Source organism: Lissotriton helveticus, chromosome 4_1 (assembly GCF_964261635.1).
Source record: "Lissotriton helveticus chromosome 4_1, aLisHel1.1, whole genome shotgun sequence".
Taxonomy (NCBI): domain Eukaryota; kingdom Metazoa; phylum Chordata; class Amphibia; order Caudata; family Salamandridae; genus Lissotriton; species Lissotriton helveticus.
In genome coordinates this window covers 124,493,099-124,512,680 of record NC_136063.1, presented here as the reverse complement: position 1 = coordinate 124,512,680, position 19,582 = coordinate 124,493,099, and the positions used below count along the sequence as shown (strand labels likewise).

General features: G+C 49.7%; 1 protein-coding gene across 1 annotated transcript in view; it reads left to right on the top strand.

Annotated features, from left to right (window-relative positions):
- LOC144827955 (uncharacterized) overlaps nucleotides 1-19,582 on the top strand; it is a 456,431-nt gene that overhangs the window by 179,915 nt on the left and 256,934 nt on the right. The window contains exon 12 of the mRNA XM_078686115.1: nucleotides 9,095-9,145. Coding sequence (XP_078542241.1) covers nucleotides 9,095-9,145 — 51 coding nt within the window. The remainder of the gene's footprint in view (nucleotides 1-9,094; nucleotides 9,146-19,582) is intronic.

Here is a 19,582-nt window from a genome sequence, read left to right as displayed (position 1 = left end):
TGTTTAGATTAAATACATATATATTTGATATATACCTTGTGTGGTGTCCTTTCATTTGGTATTCAAGGGATTATATATGGTAAAACAACTTGCTTAACTCGCCTACTGAAGTCTTAGCCTGAAGACTTCTGGTTCATGCTACCACTAGGATAACTTCTCACACCAATGTCCAAATAGGGACACTTCTTCCTAAATAAGGACGAGTGGGCAACCCCTTTTGACAACACCCTGCTCAACCCTATGGTAACATAGCACGAGCAGTTAGGCCTATCTCAAAGGCAGTGTGTGAAGCATTTATGATCATGTACAACAAGGCAGTAATGACTCCACAAAAGGACAAAACTCAGGTAGGTATAGAAAAATAATATCTTTATCTAACAGTTTAACTCAAAACTCTCAAAGTGTTTCAACAAGCTACAATGCACATAAACTAGTAGGGACTCAAAAAGGCAATACCGTATTCACCAGAACATGAAAATGATTGAGTTCAAGGCCGGGGCCTACGAAACCCATCGCGCAGCAGGTACCTGCCGTGGAAAGGGGATACAACACGCAGATTCTCGAAGAAGAGGAGACGGTGACAGGTGAAGATGTGGGCACTCAGCGGCAGCAGCTCTCCCTTAGCTGTGATGGCCCCAGGACAAATCACAATGAGGCAAAGTTAGCTAAGGTGCGGGCACTCAGCAGCAGCAGCTCTCCCTTAACTGTGACGGCCCAAAGGACAAATCACAATGAGGCAAAGTTAGCAAAGGTGCGGGCACTCAGCTGCAGCAGCTCTCCCTTAGCTGCAGTGGCCCACAGGACAACTCACAAGGATGCAAAGTCAGCAAAGGTGCGGGCGCTCAACGGCAGCAGCTCTCTCTTAGCTGCGGTGGCCCACAGGACGAAGGTGATGCAAAGTTGGCCAAGGTGCAGGCACTCAGCGGTGGCAGCGCTCTCTTAGCTGCAGTGGCCCACAGGACGAATCACGGTGATGCAATGTTGGCCAAGGTGAGGGCACTCAGCGGTTGCAGCACTCCCTTAGCTGCAGCGGCCCACAGGATGAATCATGGTGATGCAAAGTTGGCCAAGGTGCGGGCACTCTGCGGCGGCAGCAACCCTTAGCTGCAGCGGCCCACAGGACGAAGGGTGATGCAAAGTTGGCAAAGGCGTGGGCACTCAGCGGCAGCAGCTCTCTCTTAGCTGCGGCGGCCCATACAGATTCAGCGAACGTTTAAACGGTTCAAATTCAGGTGGGCTCTCAGCAGTGGCAGCTCTCTCTTAGCTGCAGCGGCCCAAACAGGTTCAGCGAAAGTTTAGAAGGTTTGGATTCAGGCAGGCTCTCACAGGAGACAGCTCCCTCTTAGCTGCAGCGGCTCACACAGATTCGGTGAAAGTTTCAAAGGTTCAAATTCAGCTGGGCCCTCAGCAGCGGTAGCCCTCTCGTAGGTGCTGCGGCCCACACAGGTTCAGCAAAATTTTAGAAGGTTTGATTTCAGGCGGGCTCTCAGCGGCAGCAGCTCTCTCTTAGCTGCAGCAGCCCACACAGATTCATCGAAGGTTTCAACGGTTCAGAACACAGTCCTCACAGTAGAACTAGAGGCTCCAGATTACTCGACGGAGGCCTCACCTGTAAGCAGAATTCCTCGCACAGGAATTCCGATGGCTGGCCGGGTGAAGTCTAATGTCCCTGAGATTTCTGCAGGAGGCGCTCTCGATTCAGTCCCTTGGGTAGTTTCTTCGGCAAGCTTGGTGAAAGTTTCAAAGTCCTTTCCTCTGTTCACTCGGACAGAGTTTTGTCTTGACATCCAGAAGGAACACACTTGGACAAAGTTCCAGCGCAGCGTTTTATACCTAAATAGTCTTTGTTCTCTAAAGTCACAAATCACTCCTGCCCTTTCAGAATGAGGGGGTCTGCTATCAGATACCCAGTGGGAGGTGGAGCCATCATGCACCTTGCCAGGAACGGCCCTGTGCGTATCAAAGAGTTACCCCTCCCCATGCCCTGAATAGCGATCTCTCTCTGCAGCCCGGTCTGACCCAGCTGCTCAAAAACCAGGCGGCCAATACACATACTCACTCAGCCTACAGTAACACTTAGGCAAGTAACTACTGCGTTTTCAGCAGAAGCATTTCCAAACATGGGATATATAAACTGTGTTAGAACTGGGAGTCTCTAGTTGACAGAGGTAGGTACCACTGTCCAAATAGGGACCCTTGCTTCTAGTCAGGGTAAGAAGGAAGCAATCTTTAGGTGCCATACACCTTGACAAATTGTCTGTAATACCCGGTGAGACCTAATAATGCTCTCACCTCTGTATGGGTCTTTGGGGGCTCCCAAGCCAGAATGGTATCAATCTTGATCCTGTAGGGGCTCTACCTGGCTGCTCCCCACCTGGTGTCCCAAATACACCACAGATCCCTGCCCTAGCTGGCACTTGCAGGCCTTGATAGTGAGGCCTGCCCTTTGCAGAGCCTTCAACACCTCACAGAGGTGTTGCAAGTATTCCTCCCACGTGGAGCTGAACATAGCAATGTCATCCAGTTATGCAGCGCTGAATTCCTCCAGCCCGGTCAGTACCTGGTTGACCAGTCTCTGGAATGTGGCATGGGCGTTCTTCAACCCAAAGGGCATGACTCGGAACTGGAAGTGCCCCTCAGGCGTTGAAAACGCAGACCTCTCTTTGGCCCACTCAGTTATGGCAATCTGCCAGTACCCAGAAGTTAAATCAAATGTACTGAGGTACTGTGCAGCTCCCAACCGATCCACGAGCTCATCAGCTCTGGGGCTGGGGTGTGCGTCAGTCTTGGTGACCGCATTGAGCCCACTGTAGTCCACACAAAACCGGAGTTCTGGAGTGGCACCGGGAGATGCACCTTTTGACACTAAGACCACTGGGCTAGCCCAGGGGCTGCTGGAGGGCTCAATTACCCCTAGCGCTAGCATCTTGGAAACCTCTTCCTTGATGCAGTCCCTGACCTTGTCAGCTACCCTCTAAAATTTCTGTTTCACAGGTAAAGTATCTCCAGTGTCCACATCATGGACGCACCAATTGGTGACACCTGGGGTCAGGGAGAACAGGGAGGCAAACTGACCCAACACTTGGTGACAGTCCCTCTGCTGTTCTCGGGTCAGGGTGGGTGAGAGAACCACACCATCCACTGACCTGTCCTGCTCCTTGGCTGCCAGGAGGTCAGGAAGAGGGTCACTTTCCTCTTCCATTCCAGCATCTGTAGCCAGGAGCATTGTCACTTCAGACCTCTCAAAGTGGGGTTTGAGGCAGTTCACATGCAAGACTCTCAGGGGCTGCCTAGGAGTCTTCAAGTTAACCAGGTAGGTTACTTCGCTCTTGCGCTCCACCACCTCATATGGCCCATTCCACTTGTCTTGGAGCTCACATGGCACCACTGGCGCCATCACCCACACTTTCTGCCCAGGTTGAAATTCGACCAGAGTGGTATTCTGGTCGTACTATCCTTTCATTTCTTCCTGGCTAGCTCCTAGGTTCTCCTGTGCGAGCTTCCTGAAGTATTGTGTCTGGTTGCGGTAGGACAGCACATAGCTCAACACATCTTGGGGGGTTTTCCCACGGGATTTCTCCCACTCCTCCTTCACCAGTGTGAGAGTTCATCTAACAGGGTGGCCATACAGAAGTTCAAAGGGACTGAACCCTAAGGACTTCTGAGGCACCTACCTGTTGGCCAACAACAGGCATGGTAGAAAGACATCTCCCTTCCATCTCATGGGCTCCGCTAAGCCCATAATCATACCTTTCAGGGTGAAGTTGAATCTTTCAACCAACCCATTTCCTTGAGGGTGGTAAGGAGTGGTGAACTTGTAAGTTACCCCACACACCTCCCACAGAGACTTCATGTACCTAGAGATGAAGTTGGTACCCTGGTCGGAGACCACCTCTCTGGGGAACCCCACATGGGGAAAGATCCCTATCAATGCGTGGCCCACCATGGGGGCTGTAATTGTCCTGAGAGGGACAGCTTCCAGGTACAGGGTGGCATGGTACACCAAGACCAGGATGAATCTGTTGCCTAAGGCTGTCTTGGGTTCCAATGGCCCCACAATGTCGATACTCACCCGCTCGAATGGGGTGCTCACCACAGGAAAGGGTTGGAGGGGTGCCATGCACTTCCCTCCACTCGTGCCACTCGCCTGACATGTATGGCAAGATCTACACAATGTCTCAACATGATTCTTCATCTGGGGCCAGAAGAAGTGGGTGACAAGCCTTTGGAAGGTCTTGTCTTGCCCCAATTGTCCTGCGAGAGGCACGTTTTTAGCCAGACCCATTAGGGAGTTCCTGATGTGCTTGCATACCACCAGCACAGGGGCTGCACCGGACTCAGCGAACTTTGGCTCACTATATAGTAACTCATCCTCCCAGTAAATGAGATGATCCTTGGACTCTCTACCTTCTGCCTGGTTTGCATCCTGTTGCCGCACACCAATGAGGGAAGGGCACTCCTTCTGCGCCTTGCAGAATTCTTCCCTGGAGGGGCCACCTTATGCTGCCAATGGGTCAGCTCAGGTACGTCCCCCAGTTCGGCCACCTGTTCCCCGGTAGGCTCCAGGGCATCCCCCTCAGGTTCTGCTCCTTCCTGGGCCGTGGGAACAGCTGGGGCGGGTTTCCCACGCCCCCTGCCTCTTCCTCTCCTGGCAGGTTCCTGGGCCACTGTTTTCAGGCTCCAGTTCTGCTGAATCACCCTTACTGGCCCGCGTGGTCACGCAGATCCACACAGGCAAACCCAACATCTCCAGATGAGTCTGGTGTTCCACATCCTTCCGAGGGAACTCTCCAGCTCATTACCTAGCAGACAGTCTACAGGCAAGGCTTCACTCACAACAATTTCCAAGAGACCAGAGACCCCCTCCACTCAAAGGGGACACGCACCACTTTGCAGAGGCGCACTGAGCTGTCAGCTGCAACTACTGGGCAGATTACATTGGGAATGACCTGACACCTCACGAATGGCAAGCAGGCTCCTGTGTCTCTCAGGGCCTCTACCTCCCTCCCATTGATGGTCACCTTCTGCCCGTATTTCTTAGTGTTAAGGGGCAGAGAGGTATCCTGGACCATCTCTTGGTCTCCTAGGGAGACAAGGGTCCTGACTGCTAATCCCTCCTCCCCACTGGGATTTAACTCCCCTCCCAAAGCTACACTTGCTAACCCTGGGACTGGAGCACCAGTGGGTGCCGGCAGCTTCTTAGGGCACCTATTGATAACATGCCCCACCTCATTGCAGTGATAGCAGGTAGGGGGGCCTCTGTTATCCCTTCTGACCCTGGGGGGCATGGGTGCTTGGGTTTGGGTGGTTGGGATTCCTTTCCCTGGGAGCAATTTTTGGGCCTGTTAGAGAAGTCATTTTGGTTACCCTTGTCCCCCCACTCTTCTGCTGGGGACACTGCCCACCTTTGGCTTTGGTACCCACAATTTCTCTGTGGACCCTGGTACTGGTCCAGTGGTACGCCTCCTTAGCAAGCTCAATGGGGTCTGTCAGCTTGCTGTCTAAAAGATGCTGGGGCAGCTCTGGAACACAAAGACTACTCAAGTGCTCCCAACTAATTAAATGCCACAACCCTTTATAATCAGTTACTTTGTTGCCCATCATCCAACCTTCCAGTGCACGCGAGTACAAATTCACAGACTCCACCCAAGTCTCAGACTCTTATTTCTTAGAGTTCCTAAACTGCAGTCTGTACTGCTCTCGGGTAAGTCTATACCTGAGACATAGGGCCTCCTTCATATTGGGATAGGTCATGGTACCTGCTAACTCTAAGGACTCTAGAGCACTCCTCTCAGAAGCCTCAAAATGTTTCCACAGGCCTGCCCCCCAATGCTGTTCAGGCACACCATTCATTCTCAATGCAATTTCATAGGAAGTAAACCAGGCATAGATATCCTCACTCCTATTATAATTCTGTACTAAATTGTGGGAAATATATACTTTACCCCCTGGCACTGGCTGTGCGCTGCCACCATTTGAACTGGAATCCACCTGCTTGGCCTTGATATCCAGTTCTCTCGTGATCAACTCAAGAGCCAAAAGCTATTTATTTTCCTCCAGGGCACTGGCATTTTTGCTCTCCTACGCCGCCCCTTCTCTCTCCTCCGCCGCTCATTCTCTATCTTTTTCCATTTCCAATTGCTTCATCTTTAACCTCATGACTTCCAAGTCATAGTCTCTTAATCTCTGTTTCTCTTCTAACTCCTCTGGGGTCAGACCCCTGCTGGAATGGTTGCTGCCAGGCCTTGAGCCTGGATTGCCCACTTGCTATTCATGGGGTTGATACCCCTCCCTTCCATTTGCATCATTTCCTTCTTGGGCCTCCCACCAGGCCTTCAAGATTCTCTGCAACTTACCCTTCCTGTAGTTGCTCTTTATGGGGCACCTAAACTTGTGGCAGAATTGGTGAAGCTCCATATCTTTGTATGAATACAAATCTTCAATGACAAACTCCAATTCTGCTTCCACACTGGGTGCCTTTCCTTTCACAGACATGATGCTTTGAAGAGTTACACAAAATAGTACCTACAAAAAACTCAACTGTAGTATGTGGTGGCGTAGTGGTCTGCACTCACTAGTGATTTACACCAGTCACTGTGGGTCTAGTACAAATAAAAGTTCAAAATCCCACTGCTGACCAACAATGTTAGAACTGGGGCTCTCTAGTTGTCAGAGGTAGGTACCACTGTCCAAATAGGGACCCTTGCTTCTAGTCAGGGTAAGAAGGATGCCCTCTTTAGATAACCCCTGCTCACCCCCTTGGTACCTTGGCACGAGCAGTCAGGCTTATCAATGGCATTGTGCTAAGTATTTGTACCAAAACTCACAGTAACTCAGTGAAAACACCACAAACTGACTCCACAACAGTTTAGAAAAATAAAGGTATTTAATCTAAACTACACAAGACCAAAACGACAATAATCCAACATACACAGTTCAAGAATTTGGTTTCAAATGAGTTCCTATGGTTGCGTTCAAATAATCCACAATTGCGTCACATTTTAGCCAACAGTACCTTTAGATGCGACAAAAGTTCCAAGTGAAAGCTGTAGCGTTGAAAAGCAAGTGATGCGTCACTCTTGAGACCCTGGGGAGGCGATGCGACAACACCGCTGGGTGCAGATGGCGTGTTGAGGAGACTCCGGTCTGTATGGGGAGGGATGGGATACCTTGCGTGGATTCCAGTGCACAGGTTCTGGTGGAAGCGGCTCGCAAAAGGTACGGTGCGACGATCTTCGGGGCGGCGACGATCTCTGGTGCGGCAACGATGCGGGGCTCAGCGGCGTCCTTCTCCTCTCGCGGCGCCTCGGTGCGATGGCTCTGCGATGATTCTCGCAGTGACAAAGAGGTCCCCCTCAATGGTCCAAATCCCTGCAGCAAAAAGCAAAACCACAGCTCAGGGTGTGATCCACCTACGACGTACTGTTGGGGGCATAGAGCCCAGAGCTGCGATTCCCCTCCGAATAAAGGCCCAAACCAGCTCTGTGTAGTTTCATTTGAGTCCCATGCGATCACTGAATGCAGCGAGCTGTGAGCCTCTGCAGTCTGCTCTGAGTGTCCACAATCGCCTAGGATGCCGCTGAAGCCATCCAATCTCTAGGCACTTGTTTCCCAACGCAGGCTGTCAGTCTCAGTCGATGCGGCTCTCTGTCCTAGATGTGCATTGGGCATCCCAGTAGCTACCCCCACAAAAGGCAGGCAACCCACATGGCTTGACTGCCATGAAACAAGGGTGCTGGAGCATGCAGAAGGAAGGCATGGATACTGGGGGAAGATCTACTGCAAGTCTCACCTTCAGGTTCTGCAGAGGCTCACTCCAAGGGCTTCCCAGGTGGGATTTCAGCTGGGCTTGCTGGGCCATCTGCCCTGCAGTCAAGACCTCGCAGGAACGCTGGGCTCCTTTAAAGAAGCTGCTATACTCCTCTGCAGTACCTGCTAGCTGCAATCTTCTGGACCAGAAAGGCCCTTTGGTTGTAGGGCCATACCCAAAATTAGGCAGTTGTGGCTCTCAATGGGATTGCCTCAGGGCCACCTTAAATTCAGTTCTGCCGGCCAATACTGCAGACGCTGGTTGATTTGATTGCCAGGCAATGTGCTATTAAGAGCTATTTCAGTGGCGAGGATGGAGAGACAGTGAAAGACGTCTTAGCCGTTCACCATCTTGGCCACAACCCTTTAGTAAATTAAAACAATGACATGAAATATGAACATACTGTTTAGCCCATGCACAATCAGTTAAAGAAAAAGTAAGAATTATCTAAAAGGAAGGTCACTTTGATAAAAGTCGTGATTATTCAAGAATTCATGTAATAAAGTGCTAGTGCATGAGCTCATCGGATGGGTTGACTTAATGCATTATAATCTTGTTATATGGTTAATGAAACCTGTAAAAAAGGATTACATGTTTCCATTATGACTATAGCCACCAAAGTTCAATATGACTGTGGAATACATTCAGATACAAGTAACATTATTACTGCAAAAAATAGGCATTGTTATTCTGAAAGGGTGTTTGGTGCTCAGAGTCTACTTGAACCCCCCGTACTTGTGATTATGTTTCCATTTGTACCTCCATGCACATAGTTTTTCTCAAAGTTTTGCTTTGCCTAAGTGGTCTGCCCTGCAACACAAATTTGTAAAGCCTATTTTCCCTGCACATGAATTTAAGCAAATCGGATCGGCCTACCTATATTTACAACTCCTGGCCTGCCCATAAACTGTGCTTTTTTTGTTTCCATTTTTTATTTGGGGTTTTATATGCACCTTGATAATAATGTACTGTGAATCTCCACTGTCTTGAAAGATTCAGACTTTCAAAGTCATTACCTCTTTATCCATTATATTCACCGATATTTCAGTTTTCGACTTAAGTTTGCTAGTTTGAGTATGGATACATGTATACTATAAACTTGAATGATTTTCTTCGAAAATGAAATCAAAGTTTGTATTGATTGATTTATACTATTGATGGTAAGGTTGAAATATGTATCCTAAGAAGGATTAGATACAGCCCAAAATGAAGAAAGCCTTTTTAGATGAAAATATTTTGAATTCTGTAAATAATGTCATTACGCTTTTGGAATTTATTTCTCAGGTCCTCTAGTAGGTCAAACTACTAGAAAAGCAGAAACCATAAAGAAATCAGGTAAGGCAGATTTTGACTTTCAATACAGACTTACGTTTCTTGCATTGATGTATCTCATAGAATCATATATGGTGCACTGTCTAATTGATTTTACTTTTCCACAAGAACCATGCAAGAATGCTTATGGTCCCTACTGTTATCATGTGATAGACAAACTGGTTGCCTAAACCACATGATGTTTAGGTAGTATTAACGTCAATACATTTCAGTAATACAAGTAAAACAAACCATCTATATTTTTTCATTCTGAATTGCTGCTCAATCCTTTTTCGATTCAACACTTCAACACTAAAACAGAATTTTGGCACTATTGAAACTAACAGTAAATGAGCTTTTTCTCCCCTTATTGTATTCATTTCTTTCACAAATGGTACAGAAGCTGACATCTCTTGATCACATTGCTGCTGTAAGGATGGACTGAAAAGCTGTTGTAGTTTTAGACATATAAGTGCAGATCTTTTTGAATTTCTCTCTGCTAAGATACAAACATGAGATTTATTTTAGGAATTTCAAATGTATTCTTACATTTAAGAGAGTGCATATTCTGTGTGGTATCTTAGAATCTTCTGCAACCTTTCATACTCTTAACCCCTTTGCTGTAAGGCCTTTTTCACGCCCTGTGCTAACAACTTTTATTTTGCTATTTAGGGTAGTTTTAGCTTAAGCCCTGTACACAAAAAGGCTTGGCAATGGCAACCAACATAGTAGTCAAACATAGTGCTGTATTGGGACCAGCAAGGTCCAAATGACTCACCAGGAGCAAGCAGGGGAGCCCACTGGAGCCAAAGAAACCCTCAAGAGGACCAAAAGGCTGTAGGCTCAGTAGTTGGAAGAGGACCTCGAGAACCTCACCAAATGATGCTGGCCCACCGTGAAGAGAAAGTGGTACAGGTGAAGATCCTTTCAGCAGAAGATTTTTGAGGCTGGAGCTTCTTGGAGCTCGAAGATCTCTGGTGAAGAGAGGCAACAAGCCTTCGCAATGGCAAGTAGACAAAGTGCAAAGGTGCACTGCTCCAGTAGTTATGAAGAGGGATACTGGCTTCATACTTGCTATCAACACAGTGCAGGCCTCAACAGAGTTGCAGAACCACCACATGTGTTGCTGAACCTTTCAGATCAAATAGGAGCTCGAGAACAGCAGACCAGTTAGCGTATTGCTGTGCCTACTTTGCCTGCAGAGGAAGAGAAGTAAGTCCTTCACTTCAAGGGAGATTCCTTTGGGTGTCTTGGATCTCCACAGGTCTGTAGAAGTGACTGTATGGAGCACAGGCACAGATGATGCATGGCATGACGACGAAAACAGGAGCAGAAGGAGTCTTCCCAGTTTGAGTCTCAGTTATCAAAGCTAAGTCTAACGAAGTCCAAAGTACACAGATGATTGAACATGAAGTGGTTTCGGATCTGAATCATGTCCCACTATGAATCTAAGGACCCACCAATAGACATGCCCTTAAGTACCCTAAGAAAAGGGTTGGGACATTTTAGGGGTCCGTCCCACAGGAGAGGCTGGACAGTGGAGAGGTTACTCCCATTTCATTTGTCACATTTTGCGCCACAGCGGGAGCTAATGGCTCTCTGAACTGGTAGGAAACATATTAACCTGCCTTACCTTTCTCGAGTTGCTCAGCAGCAGGAGGGAAGAATCATATATCTGGTCGGCAGCAACCATAGTTTGCTGTCCAGGTCTAGAAGACTAGTACCTGGAGAACTGAGCACCTCACAGAGGAGCTTTACAGTGCATGGAATCATACCTCCAACGCCATTACGTAGATACCAAGCACAACAAGGTTCAATACAGCCAGTTTAGAGTCAGCCATCGCATAATGACGCATGGCCACCCTATATATCGTAATGGCTTATGCACTTACATCCAGGGAGAATGAAATATGTGGATTGTAGGTTACCAATGATTTCTTACAAACCTCCTGGTCACTTTCCTAGGCCCATTCTAGTATGTTTGGGCAATTTCCTACTACTTCAAGTGGTCTCCATCAAGGCGAGGCCTACTACCCCTATACGTACGGATTCACTTTCAGTATTTGTCAGATCTGACATATACAAGGGAACCATGGATCGGCGATGGAAGCTATGTCAACTTATCGAACCCCTGAAGGCGGCTGGTGCGCAGGTTTATCTCCAGGAGCCTGGTTGGCTATACTAAGCTAGCATTTAGCGAGCAGGAGGCTCAAGAAGTCCTCAACTCTTGGCAAATGGAGACTGAGAAATAATCCATACTATTAGCTGTTAGAAATGGGGGTCTCTAGTTGGCCATGGCCGGTGCCAGTGTCCAAATAGGGACCCTTCTTCCTAAGACAGGGCAAGTGGGCTACCTCTTTTGACAACCCCTGCTCAACCCTTTGGTAACGTAGCACGAGCAGTTAGGTCTATCTCAGAGGCAGTGTGTGAAGCATTTATGTCCATGTACAACAAGGCAGTAACCACACCACAAAAGGACACAACTCAGGTTGGTATAGAAAAATAATATATTTTTTTCTAACAGTTTAACTAAAAAATCTCAAAGCGTTTCAACAAGCTACAATGCACGTAAACTAATAGGGACTCAAAAAGGCAATAACGTATTCACCAGAACGTAAAAATGACTGAATTTAAGGACGGGGCTTACGCGACCCGTTGCGCACCAGGTACCTGCAGTTGAAAGGAGACACAGCAAGCAGCTTCTCTAAGAAGCGGAGATGATGACAGGTGGACTCCCAGTGACCACAAGTCAGGGCTGCAGAGGTCTGCAGCTTGCACCCACAATGATTTGGGCACTCGGGGACAGGCGGGCTCTCAGCGGCAGTAGCACATGGCTGCGGCGGCCCGGGCTGATGATGGCGATGACTCCTGTCTTGTAGCTCCATGGTGGGCTCACAGGGGCAGCAGCTCTCTTTTAGCTGCGGTGGCCCACGAGACGATAGCGACAGTCCTCGACAATGGTGAACAAGATGTGGGCACTCATCGGCAGCAGCTCTCCCTTAGCTGGGACTACCTGCAGGACAAATCAAAATGAGTCAAAGTTAGCAAAGGTGTGGGCACTCAGCAGCAGCAACTCTCCCTTAGATGCAACGGCCCACTGGGCAAATCACAATTAGGCAAAGTTAGCAAGGTTGCGGGCTCTCAGCAGCTGCAGTTTCCTCTTAGCTGCGGCGGCCCACAGGACAAATCACAAGGATGCAAAGTCAGCAAAAATGCAGGCGCTCAGCGGCAGAAGCTCTCTCTTAGCTGCGGCGGCCCACAGGACAAAGGGTGATGCAAAGTTGGCCAAGGTGAGGGCACTCAGTGGCGGCAGTGCTCTCTTAGCTGCAGCGTCCCACATGACGAATCACAGTGATGCAAAGTTGGCCAAGGTGGGGGCACTCAGCGGCTGCAGCGCTCCCTTAGCTTTAGCAGCCCACAGGACGAAGAGTGATGCAAAGTTAGCAAAGGCATGGGCACTCAGCGGCAGCAGCTCTCTCTTAGCTGCGGCCGTCCAAAGGACAAAGGGTGATACAAAGTGGGCAAAGGTACAGGCACTCAGCGGCGGCGGCTCTCTCTTAGCTGCAGCGACCCACACAGATTCAGCAAAAGTTACAAAGGTTCAAATTCAGGCAGGCTCTCAATGGCGGCAGCTCTGTCTTAGCTGAAGCGGCCCACACAGGTTCAGTGAAAGTTTAGAATGTTTGAATTCAGGTGGGCTCTTAGCAGCGGCAGCTGTCTCTTAGCTGCAGCGGCCTACACAGATTCAGCAAAGGTTTCAAAGGTTCAGTTAACAGTCCTCGTAGTAGTACTAGAGGCTCCAGATTACTTAACGGAGGCCTCACCTGCAAGCAGAATTCCTCGCACAGGAATTCCATCGGCTGACGGGGTGAAGTCTAATGTCCCTGAGACTTCTGCAGGAGGCGCTCTCATTTCAGGCCCTCAGGTAGTTTCTTCGACAAGCTTGGTGAAAGTTTTAAAGTCCTTTCCTCTGTTCATTCGGACAGAGTTTTGTCTTGACACGCAGAAGGAACACATTTGGACAAAGTTCCAGGGCAGCGTTTCATACCTAAAAAGTCTTTGTTCTCTAAAGTCACAAATCACTTGGTTTCAGTCAGAACCAGTTTGGTGGGGTTGGAGAGAACTTGGTTTACGAGGCGACGTCCTACCCTTTCAGAATGAGGGGGTCTGCTCTCATACACCCAGTAGGCGGTGGAGCCATTACGCGCCTTGCCAGGCACGGCCCTGCACGGATCATAGAGTCACCCCTCCCCATGTCCTGAATACCAATCTCTCTCTCGAGCCAGGTCTGACCCAGCTGCTCCAAAACCAGACGGCGAATACACATACTCACTCAGCCTACAGTAACGCTTAGGCAAGAAACTACTTCGCTTTCAGAAGAGGCATTTCCAAACACGGGATATATAAACAGTCCTTACTAAAAGGTGATTCTCAATGTCCCAAGCATAAACATATCAAACTCGAAGTTCCTATCAGGTTCCTGGGGTTTGATAGGATGAGAGAAGGTAATCCTCACCCGGCCCACTCTGACCTATGAGAATGGATCGTTTCAAAGTAGCGACAGTGAAAGGTAGGGTACCTGACTATTAGAACATGCTACACAGATCTAGGCATAATGGTTATGCTAATTCATACAATCATCTTTACACAGGGAGCATTCACGCTGTGGCACTGATTAGCAGTGGCACGGCGCCCTGAGCATCTAAATACAGCCAACATACAAGAGAGGAAGAGAAAAGGGGAAGGGGGACCCACGCCAATGATGCCAGGTCTAACATAGCTCCAGCTGAAATGTGGGAAGAATTAACCATCCCCTTGGGAGTTCTCATTACTGAGGTAGAAAAATCTGGTCAGACCGTCAGCATTGGCGTGTTCTGTAGCAGGGCGGTGTTCCACAGTGAAATCCATACCCTGTAGGGAATTGGACCACCTCAGCAACTTGGGATTCTCACCCCTCATCTGCATCAACCATCTAAGGGGCCTGTGGTCTGTCTGTAAATGGAAGTGAGTCCCAAACAGCTACGGTCTCAACTTCTTCAGCCCCCAGCCCACAGCAAATGCCTCACACTCAATGGTACTCCACATCTGTTCCCGGGAAAGTAACCTCTTGCTTAGGAAGTCTACCGATTGGTCTAGTCCCTCCTCATTGATCTGTGACAGAACCGCCCCCATACCATGCTCTGAGGCCTAGGTCTGGACAACAAATTCCTTGGAAAAGTCGGGCACCTGAAGCACAGGTGCGGTGCACATGGCAGTCTTCAGGGCTTCAAAAGCTTTCTGATAGGTGTCAGTCCAGTTAACCTTCTTTGGCTGCTTCTTAGAAGTCAGCTCAGTCAAGGGTGCAACACTGTTGCCATATCCCTTGACAAACCTTCTGTAGTAACCCATGAGTCCTAAGAAAGCCCTCACCTGCGTCTGAGTCTTTGGGGGGTTCCCATGCCAGGATAGTTTCAATTTTGGGGCTGAAGGGGTGCCACCTGGCCGCTCGCCACCTGGTGCTCCAAATTTACTACAGAACCCTGCCCAATCTGGCATTTACTGGCTTTGATTTTGAGGCCTGCCCTCCACAGTGCCATCAATACCTCCCAGAGGTGGCGCAGGTGGTACTCCCAAGAGGAGCTAAACACCGCAATGTCATCCAGGTAGGCGACAGTGAAGTCCTCCAGCCCTACCAACACCCTGTTGACCAACCTCTGGAAGGTGGCAGGGGCATTCTTCATTCCAAAGGGAATCTCCCGGAAATTGTAGTGCCCATCGGGTGGAGAATGCTGACCTCTCCCTTGCTCCCTCATTCAAGGCGATCTGCCAATACCCAGACGTCAAACCAAATGTGCTGAGATATTTAGCAGCCCCCAACCGATCTACGAGCTCATCTGCTCTGGGAATGGGGTGTGCATCAGTCTTCATGACTGAATTGAGGCCCCGATAGTCCACGCAGAACCGAAGTTCTGGGGTGGCACCAGGTTGTGCAGCTTTCGGGACCACAACCACTGGGCTGTACCACGGGCTGCTAGAGGACTCAATCACCCCAAGGGCAAACATTTTGGTAACCTCATCCTCAATGTAGGCCCTTACCCGGTCAGTCACTCAGTAAGCTTTATGCTTAATGTGAGGACTGTCCCCGGTGTCCACGTCATGGACACACCAATCAGTGACACTGGGCACTAAGGAGAACAAGTCACTGAATTGTCTCAACAGCTGGCGACAATCACCCTGCTGCTCAGGAGTCAGTGTGGGGGAGAGGACCACACCCTCTACTGGCCCATCTCGCTCCCCTGCACACAGAAGGTCAGGAACGGGCTCGATCTCCTCCTCCATCCCAGAATCTGTGGCTAGAAGCATGCCCACTTCAGACCTCTCAAAGTAGGGCTTCAGGCGGTTAACATGCTGGACCCGCGAGGGGTACCTGGGAGACTGCAAGTCCACCATGTAGGTAACAGGACTCTTGCGCTCCACCACCTTAAAGGGACCGGTCCACATATCCTGGAGCGCAGAGGGCTCCACTGGGGCCATGACCCAAACCTTTTGTCCAGGCTGAAACTCGGTCTGATTGGCATTCTGATTGTGCCAGCGCTTCATCTCTTCCTGGCAGGCTTCCAGGTTTGCCTCAGTAAGTTTCCTGAAACGCTGATTCTTGTTTCTGAAGGCCAGCATGTAACTAAACACATCCTGGGGAGGTTTCCTGGAAGTTTGCTCCCAGCCTTCCTTGACCAGACTGAGAGGCCCTCTTACCGGGTGACCATAGAGTAGCTCAAAGGGACTGAACCCTAAGGACTTCTATGGCACCTCACGGTAAGCAAACAACAGGCATGGCAAGAGGACATCCACTTACGCCTCAGGGGCTCACCTAGGCCCATAATCATGCCCTTGAGGGTCCGGTTGAATCTCTCAACCAGCCTATTACCCTGTGGGTGGTAAGGAGTGGTGAACTTATACGTTACCCCACACTCCTCCAAGTATATCAGGAGACTTGATATACTTGGAGGTGAAATTAGTTCCCTTATTGGACACCACCTCTAGGGGGAATTCCACGTGCGATAAAATCCCCATCAGTTCCCGTCCCACCACGGGGGCCGTCACCCCCTGAGTGTGATGGCCTCGGAGTACGGGTGGCATGGTCCACCAAGATTATCAATGCCCCCTCTCTCGAATGGGGTACTCACAATGGGAAAGGACTGTAGTGGAGCCTTAATCTTCCCCCCATTCTTCCCACTTGTGTGGCAAGTCTCACACGTCTGCAGTGAGCATCTGAGCTCCTGTGCATCTGGGGCCAATAGAAGTGGGTGACCAGCCTCTCAAAGGTCTTGGTCTGCCCCAGATGTCCGGCCAATGACACAGCATGAGCAAACCCCAATAGGAAGGTTCTGAAGCGCTGGGGTACCATCAGCACACGGGCTGACCCTGGCTCAGCAACCTTAGGCTCGCTGTAAAGGAGGTCATTCTCCCAATTGATCCAATGTGACCCTGTCTGCTCACCTGCGGCCTTGGCGGTGGCCTGTCGTCGCACCCCCTCAAGAGAAAGCAGGTTTTTTGTTGCTCGCAAAATTCCTCCCTGGAGGGCCCCCTTCCTGCTGCCAAAGGGACAGATCTGGTAGGTCCCCCAGTTAAGCCACTTGTTCCCATGTAGGTTCCAGGGTCTGCTCCCTCCGGGACAGTGGGAAACGTGGGGGCCAGTTTTCTGTCACCCCTACTCCTTCTCTTTAAGGCCAGGGCCTGGGCCATAATTTCAGGCTCCAGGGCCTCCTGAACACCCTTCTGAGCTGTCATGGACCGAGTGCTTGCACCTGCCCACTCAGGCAGGCCCTACATTTCCAAATTAGACTTTCTCTCTACCGTAGCCCACAGGTAGTTCTCTAGATAATTGCCCAACAGACAGTATACATGCATGGTGGGCCTCACAGCCACTTGAAGTGTTCTTGAGACACCCTCAATCCCCCGTACTCAAAGGGAACTTGAGCCACCTCACACTGGCTCTACAAGTTCTCTGCTGACACTACGGGGCAAAATGCATGGGGGACAACCTGCTCTTTGGACACCAACCTGGAGATGACAGCAGTCACACTAGCTCCGGTGTCCCTGAGAGCTTCCACCCTATGGCCATTGATGGTTACCCACTACCAGTACTTCTTAGTGTTATTAGGCTGTGTGGGGTTAGGGACCTTCTCAAAGTCTCTTAGCAAGACAAGGGTTCACTTTATGGGACCCCACCTACCTTGGACCTCCATCCCCCCCCAGGGTTACACTGGCAATCTGGCAGGATGGTGCACGGGGTGATGCATGCGGGGATGCATTGGGGTTCCTCTGGGGACACTGGGGATTATAATGCCTGTGCCCCACTTGACCACACTTAAAACAAGTGAGTGGCCGCCTGTGAACAGGCCTACCTGTCAGGGACACTGGCTTCTTCTCCGGGGGAGGCTGGGACACCACTGCTTGGTTCCCTTGGGAATTACTCTGGGGCCCTCTCTGGAACTCCCTCGGCTTACCCTTGTCCCCCCTACTTATCTGCTGGGGACCCTGCCCACCTCTGGTGAAGTCTCCCACAAAACCTTTGCAGACAAGGGTGCTCACCCAACGGTCTGCCTCCTCAGCAAGCTTCCTAGGGTTAGTCAGCTTGCTATCAATCAGGTGCTGGCTTAGCTCTGGAAAACAGTTACTAGAAAAATGCTCCCACGCAAACAAATCATACAACTGCTCAAAAGTGTCCACTTTGCTACCTTTTACCCAACGATCCATTATTCTGCTGAAATAAGACACATATTCAACCCATGTGGTACCCTCTAACTTCTTACAGGTTCTAAACCTCTGCCTGTACATTTCTGGGGTCAAACCATAACGGGTCATCAAAGCTTCCTTCCTATGGGCATACACCATCCTGCTCTCCTCAGGCAGGTCCGACAGGGTATCCATACCATCACTCACAAAGTGTCCCCACAACCCCACTCACCCAATCCTTCTCAGGGACCCGGTGGGACACCATTGCTATTTCATATGCGGCAAACCATTGCCCAATATCCTTATTCTTGTGAAAATCCTTAATTATATCTTCAGGAATATGAATTCTACTTTCAGGAGTTACTAAAGGTATGCTGCCACCAGAGGGGGAGACTGGGACACTCCTCGCCCCGACCTCTATCTTCCTCAACATTCTCTCATGCTCCATTTTCATTTTCTCAAGTTCAATAGACAATCGATTCTTCTCAATGTCTAACTTCTTACTCTCAAGGTCCTTCTGACCTTTTAATTTAGCCATCTCCAAACTATGCCTCCTATCTCTCTCCCTGTCCTCCAGCTCTTCTGGGGTCAGGGTCTTTGGGATACACTAGTACCTGGATTAGAGGGTGTTCTATCTCCCCCCTCTCCTGCATCATGCTGCTGCCCTCCAGCGTTCTCTTCCTCATCTCCAGTGGATTCCCAGCTTCCCACCAGGGCTTCAGCACCTTCTGTTACTCCTCCTTCCTAGAGAGACCTATCACGAGGACGGCGATTTGCTTACAAAATGACTTTAGCTGTCTGGCAGTATAGGTATCCAATATTTCCTCCTCAAAGGTGAGATCCTACGAAGCATTGGAGGTTGGCCTTATTAGCAGTACTCATGGCTGCGATCAACAATTCAATTCTAGAACAACCAATCAAACAATAAAAATAAATGTTAGATGCGCTTTGGTCTACACTCACCAGTGGGGTCTACCAGTTATTGTACTTGGATCATAAATGCAAGTCCTGATCCTCACCGCTGACTGCCAATGTTAGAAATGGGGGTCTCTAGTTTGCCATGGCTGGCCCAATGTCCAAATAGGGACCCTTCTTCCTAAATAAGGGCGAGTGGGCAACCCCTTTTGACAACACCCTGCTCAACCCTGTGGTAACATAGCACGAGCAGTTAGGCTTGTCTCAGAGGCAGTGTGTGAAGCATTTATGACCATGTACAGCAAGGCAGTAACGACACCACAAAAGGACACAAATCAGGTAGGTGTAGAAAAATAATATCTTAATCTGACAGTTTAACTCAAAACTCTCAACAAGCTACAATGCACGTAAACTAGTAGAGACTCAAAAAGACATTAACGTATTCACCAGAACGTGAAAATGACTGAGTTCAAGGCCGGGGCCTACGCGACCCATACTGCACCAGGTACCTGCCATTGAAAGGGGACACAGCACGCAGCTTCTCGAAGAAGAGGAGATGGTGACAGGTGAACTACCAGCAACCACAAGTCACGGCTGCAGAGGTCCACTGTGTGCACCCACAATGATTCAGGCCCTTGGGGACAGGCGAGCTCTCAGCGGCAGCAGCACGTGGCTGCAGCGGTCCGGGCTGGTGATGGCGATGACTCCCATCTTGTAGCTCCGTGGTGGGCTCACAGGGGCCGCAGCTCTCTCTTAGCTGCGGCGCCCCACGAGATGATAGCAACAGTCCTCGACAATGGTGAACAAGATGCGGGAACTCAGCGGCAGCAG